This window comes from Calidris pugnax, unplaced genomic scaffold (genome assembly GCF_001431845.1).
Source record: "Calidris pugnax isolate Ruff unplaced genomic scaffold, ASM143184v1 scaffold652, whole genome shotgun sequence".
Classification (NCBI taxonomy): Eukaryota; Metazoa; Chordata; class Aves; order Charadriiformes; family Scolopacidae; genus Calidris; species Calidris pugnax.
Window position 1 is genome coordinate 58,523 of NW_015091359.1, and position 5,874 is coordinate 64,396.

At 60.5% G+C, this 5,874-nt stretch overlaps 1 protein-coding gene across 1 annotated transcript; it reads left to right on the forward strand.

Moving 5' to 3' along the window:
• On the forward strand, positions 1 to 5,366 carry LOC106899356 (proline-rich receptor-like protein kinase PERK1). The gene is made up of 7 exons (XM_014961143.1): positions 1 to 296; positions 1,543 to 1,608; positions 2,407 to 2,508; positions 2,988 to 3,071; positions 3,576 to 3,638; positions 3,960 to 4,104; positions 4,906 to 5,366. The coding sequence occupies exons 1-7, from the start codon at positions 188 to 190 to the stop codon at positions 5,168 to 5,170; spliced, it is 834 nt and encodes a 277-aa protein (XP_014816629.1). The 5' UTR covers positions 1 to 187; the 3' UTR covers positions 5,171 to 5,366.
• The last annotated feature ends 508 nt before the right edge of the window (positions 5,367 to 5,874 follow it).

Here is a 5,874-nt window from a genome sequence, read left to right on the forward strand (position 1 = left end):
CAGTGATGTCACAGGGACAGGCGATGAGGTCACAGAGACCCTCTGGAAGGTATCCTGGTGCCGCGGGCAGTGCTCCGGCAGTGCTGGCAGTGGCAGCAGCAGCAGCAGTTGCAGCAGAGCCAGTGTCAGTGTCAGCTCCAGTGGCAGCGTCAGAGCCAGTGGCAGCATCAGCAGCAGAGGCAGGGACATGGCGCGGGGGCCTGTGACCCCCACGCGCCTCTTCCTCCTCCTCCTCTTCCTCCTGCTCCTTCCAGCCCAAGAGGCCTGGGCTGCTCCATGGAGGGCACGGGAATTAGGTAGGTGGGCAGCCCGTGGGGTGGCCGTGGGGCTGGGGTGGTGGTGGGGCAGGAGAGCGGTGGAGCAACGACACCGAGCTGTGTGGTGTTGTCGATCCACCAGAGGGACGGGATGTCATCCAAAAGGACCTGGAGAGGCTGGAGAGGTGGGCCCAGGTGAACCTCATGAGGTTCAACAAGAGCAAGGGCAAGGTTCTGCACCTGGGCCGGAACAATCCTCACCATCAGCACAGACTGGGGGGTGAGGGGTTAGAAAGCAGCCCTGAGGAAAGGGACTTGGGGGTGCTGGTGGAGGAGAAGCTGGACATGAGCAGGCAGTGGGCAGCTGCAGCCCAGAAGGACAATCCCATCCTGGGCTGCATCAGAAGATGCGTTGCCAGCAGGTCCAGAGAGGGGATTCTGCCACTTTACTCTGCTCTGGTGAGACCTCACCTGGAGTATTGTGTGCAGGTCTGGAGCCCTCAATATTAGAAGGATATAGACCTGATGGAGAGGGTCCAGAGGAGGGCCACAAGGATGATCAGGGGGATGGAGCACCTCTGCTACGAGGACAGGCTGAGGGAGCTGGGGTTGTTCAGCCTGGAGAAGAGGAGGCTCTGGGGAGACCTAATGGCGGCCTTCCAGTACCTGAGGGGGCTACAGGAAGGCTGGGGAGAGCCTGTTTAGAAAGGCCTGTAGTGACAGGACGAGGGGAGCAGAACAGATTTAAACTGGAGATGAGGAGAGGGTTCTTCACTGTGAGGGTGGTGGAGCACTGGAACAGGTTGCCCAGGGAGGTGGTTGAGGCCCCTTCCCTGGAGATATTCAAGGAGAGGCCTGGTGAGGCCTGATGAGGCCCTGGGCGACCTGGTCTGGTTGGGGGTGTCCCTGCTGACTGTGGGGGGGTCGGACTGGATGGCCTTTGGAGGTCCCTTCCAGCCTGGGCAATTCTATGATTCTCTGATTCTATGAAATTGTCCCCAAAGCGTCCCCGTGCCCCCCGGAGCAGCCTTCCCCCAGCCTGCAGGTCTGGGCCGGAGCGGCGTCGCTGGAGCTTCTTCCCCAGGCTGGTCCCGGGGCCGTGGCTCTGCTGCTCCCCGGCTGGATCTCAGCTTTCAGCCTGGGGGACGTGTGTCCGGGGGAGGTGTCCGCTCAGGACAAGAGGAGCATTCCTGCTCCAGCCCTGCAGGGCTCTCCTGGGGCCAGTCCCGTGGGACACAGAGCCCCGGGAGATGACAACATCTCATGGAAACGTGCTTCATTGCAGCTGGAGCCGACGGCCACCCGACCTCGGAGCCGCGTCTGGTGCAGGAGCCTCAGGGTCACCCCACAGGTTTGTGGCTGGAAGGAGGGAGCATTGAGGTTTGAGGGACCTGTTGGTAGGAAGTTTGCCTGGGTCCGTCCTTGGCCGATGCCCGGGCACGCAGCAGAGCCCAGAGGGAGTGGGTCAGGCTCAGGGACGTGCCCCGGGACTCTCTGCCTTGCAAAGAGTTGTGTCCCAGCCTCTCCCACCCTGCGCCGCTTCCAGTGCCTGCTGCGAAGCCAGCGGGCTGGTTGGGATGGAGTTTGGAGCTGGAGGGAGCTCCAGGGAGTCCTTCCTCCCAACAGCTCCGGGCAGGCTTTGGGGGGAGCAGAACAAGCCCGTGTTGGAGCTGCAGATGGGAAGAAGCCTCTGGAGCTCTTTCACGGGAGCTGCTCTGTCCTGTGTGTTTCCAGACGTGGCTGGAGGCCACGGATCTCCACTTCCCGGGCTGGGGCTCAGGGAGATGGCAGGGGGACATCATGGCTTTGGAGGTGCCTCCAGAGCTGCCAGCTCAAAGCCCGGGTGGGAGCGAGGCATCTCTTGGGGGTCTCTGTTCTACAGAGCACAGACCTGCATCCCGTGTGCCCTGCCGTGACGCGCTCCCCTGGCGTGTCTGCTGCTCAGCTCTGAGGGTGGATGTGCCAGGGCTTGATGGGACCTTCTCCTGGGTCTGTGGTGGCAGATGTGGGTACAGAGAGGGCTTCTCCAGCTGCTCAGCTGGGGCTCCCCTGGCGTCGCAGGGCGAGTGGTCAGTTCTGACTTCCCCGACGAAGCGCTCGTTTTCAGTCTGTGATTGGTGAGAAACTGAACTCTCTGCTCTCCTTTAAGGTCCTCATGGAGCAAAGGATAAAGCTGAGAGAAGGAAATCCTCTCACGGGTCATCGGGCATCCTGAAGGAGCTGCTGAAGGAGTTGCGGAAGGCAGCACACGGTGAGCACACAGCGCTCTGCACCAGAGGGATGGGGAGGAGGAGGTTTTGGATCCCTGTCTGGAGAAGCCGTAGCCTCCACAGAGGCTCCTCAGAGCTGTTCTGGGCAGGTGTTTCACTGAATTGCACTGAAGGTTTAGAGTTGGAAGGGACCACAGAGATCATCCAGTCCAACTCCCCCGAAGACCATCTCGGGGGGCTTTGCATTTCTGCTCCCAGTTGTGTCTTTGGTAACTTGGGGGTGGTTCCCCACATCTTTGGGGGGACTGTGGGCTCTTGTGTGCACGGGTGAACCCCAAAGTGTCCAGCGCTTAAATTGTTCTCCATGAAGGACGTGTTGATTGTAGCAGGGACGAGGTGCACCCCCAAATTCCCCACCTTTGTTTCTAAATGTCGTTCATGTATTTTGAGAAGCGTTGCCTCCATGTTCCTGATGAGGAACTATTCTTTCTAATTAAACTGACCTCCTTTCTCTCCACAGCGATGGACGAGAAGGCGCTCCGGGAAGGAGGGGGTTGGGCAGTGCCCGACTCTGATGAAGAAATGGAGGCAACTCAATCAACAGGTAATTGCTGTCCCACAGTCCTCCAGCCTCCCGAATCGCAATCCCTGGGCGTCTGCAGGCTCTTCCCCTGGTGCTGCGACCTCAGGGGGTGTCAGCAGCCCAACTGTGAGCACAGAGCCATGGTCCTGGGGCAGCACAGGGCACCGTGAGCACGGAGAAGGGCTCTCTGAGGAGGACTGTCCCCTCTGGTGTGTGGAGGTCCCACCACAGCCCCTTCACCTGAGCTTCAGGACTTTGCCCTTTGGGGAAGGAGGGTCCCTGAACCACCCTCAGCAGGTGGTGGGAAATGGGACTCTTGATGGGACGTACCTCCCGTGAGACCTGCCCCCCAGAGATGGCCGTGAGTCCTGGAGGCACAAGAGCAGCAGGGGATGCCTCCTGTGACCTGGGGTCCCAAAGGATGCTCTGGCAGATGGGGCACGGCGTAGAGGGACCCCGCACCCTCCTTCTGCCCCCTCTGTGCCTGAGCCACGCTGAGGTTTCCCTCTCTCTGTTTTTTGGCAGCGCGCTCCAAGCCCGGGGAAGGCCGCCGCGCCGGGACGGATGACTCTTTCCCAGAGAGTCCAGGTACTGAGCAGTGCTGCAGGGCAGCAGAGGCAAGTCCTGGAAACGAGGGGCTGCAAGCTGTGCCCACGCTGGAGAGAAGGCAAAGAGGGGGAGAGAGTGTGGGGTGTCTCCTGGGGGGGCCTGACCCCGTCCCTCGGCTGGGGAGGGAGGAGGAAGATGCTCCAGAGCCCTGATCTCCAATGGCTTCTACCGAAACCAGGGACACGTGGCAGCCCCAGGATGTTCCCTCACCCAGAGATGCTGACAAAGGGAGAGAGAACATCTGCTGGCCACGTGGGACCTCCTGTGAGGTCACGCTGACGGACAGAACTGCTCCTCCAGGTCTGGAAGACACCAGAAACCTGTTTTCCGTGGACCCTAAAGACTTTCGGAGGCTTTGCACAGAAGGTGCCATGGCCATCTTGGGCTCGGTGCTGTTTGGGATGATCCTGTGCTGTGGGTTCTGCGTGTGGAAGCAGAGGAAAGAGTAAGTTGTTGTGGGGGGCAGGTGCCCAACATCTTGGGGGGCTGCTCTGAGCCGTGAAGCTTGGAGAGGTCGGGGGTTCTGGGGTGCCGAGTTGGGTGGTGGCCAACGTCTGTTGGGTGATGCCATCGATCCTTTGGCCAAGGTGAGCAGCCAAGATGGCCGCCCTAGCAGCCAAGATGGCCGCCCTAGCAGCCAAGATGGCCGCCCTAGCAGCCAAGATGGCCGCCCTAGCAGCCAAGATGGCCGCCCTAGCAGCCAAGTCTGTCCCATCACCAACGGTGGGGCTCTGGTCCCTGCAGCAGCAGCGTGTGTGTGTGTGTGTCCCCCTGCAGCAGCAGCGTGTGTGTGTCCCCCTGCAGCAGCAGCGTGTGTGTGTCCCCCTGCAGCAGCAGCGTGTGTGTGTCCCCCTGCAGCAGCAGCGTGTGTGTGTCCCCCTGCAGCAGCAGCGTGTGTGTGTCCCCCTGCAGCAGCAGCGTGTGTGTGTCCCCCTGCAGCAGCAGCGTGTGTGTGTCCCCCTGCAGCAGCAGCGTGTGTGTGTGTCCCCGCAGCAGCGTGTGTGTCCCCGCAGCTCCCTCCTCTGAGGAGGGGACGGGGAGCACCTCAGGGAGGTCCCCGGGTCTGGCCAGGGCTGGGCAGGGGAGCCGAGAGCTGGTCTTTGCCAGGTCCATGGAGAAAGGAGTCAGGAGGGTCAGGGTGGAGAGGAGAGGAGCCCCAGCCCAGGGCTGCCCGGAGCCCCCTTTTCTGCACGGAGCCCCCCGTGTCCAACCACCCCAGGTCCTCAGCAGCCTCCTCTCTCCGCAGGCGCCTGGCCAAAGCTTCGAGAGCCCAGCACAGCTCCCCCAGCCGCCCCTCGCGCCCCGACAGCCGCTCTGCCCGTGCTGGCACCTCGGAGAGCCGGACCCAGCAGCAGCAGCCGTCGCCTGCGCCTGGAGAAGGGGCCACGGAGAAGCAGGGAGCAGCCCCCGCCAGCCCCGACGGCCGCCCGGCCATCCCACCCCCCCCCCCGCCTCCCCCCCTGCCCACCTCGGCCAGCCGGCCCGTGGGGACCACCCCCCGCAGAAAGTGAGCCCCCCACGTCCCGCACCCCCATCCATACCTAAAGTAGACTCTAGGTCTTCCCCAAATGGTTAAAACTGTAGGGATTGGTCTTTTAGAGTAGAAACGTAGCTGGTTTTAGTGACCCTCCTATAAGGACTTAGGTAAGAAAGGATGTTTGTGGCCTGGAGAACAAGGACACAATAAAGATGGACTTTGTTTGACAAGCAAATGGCAGCAGGAAGGGCCTTCATTTTAATAGAAGTTTTTACACAAGTTAGTAATATCAGTTATAGTATAGTTTTTACATAAGTTCTTATTTGTGATGCCTTCCTAACCCTTTTGACTGCAGTTACGTTAGGAACTAGTGCCCCTGAAGTGCAAGATCCTGTCCAGTTTGGGGGTCCTGTCCACTTTTCTGGCCCCAGTTCCACACATCCATTTCTCCCTGAATCCTCAATTCCCTGGTAATCCAGGCGTCTGGTGTGGCCTTCCATCCCTGAGCTCACAGGGGCTAAGACTTTGTCTGCCCCCAGGCTGAACCCTCATTCTTACTGAAGCCAGAGGGAAAGCTTGAGTCCAGCTCATAGAGGGTTCCTGACACATTTTGCTCAGTTGTGTTTTAAGCGTGTGGTTCATCCTTTCCACTTTCCCACTGGACTGAGGTCGATGGGGTTCATGGAATTGCCTGGGTTGGAAGGGACCTTTCAGATCATCGAGTCCGACCTTCAAGCT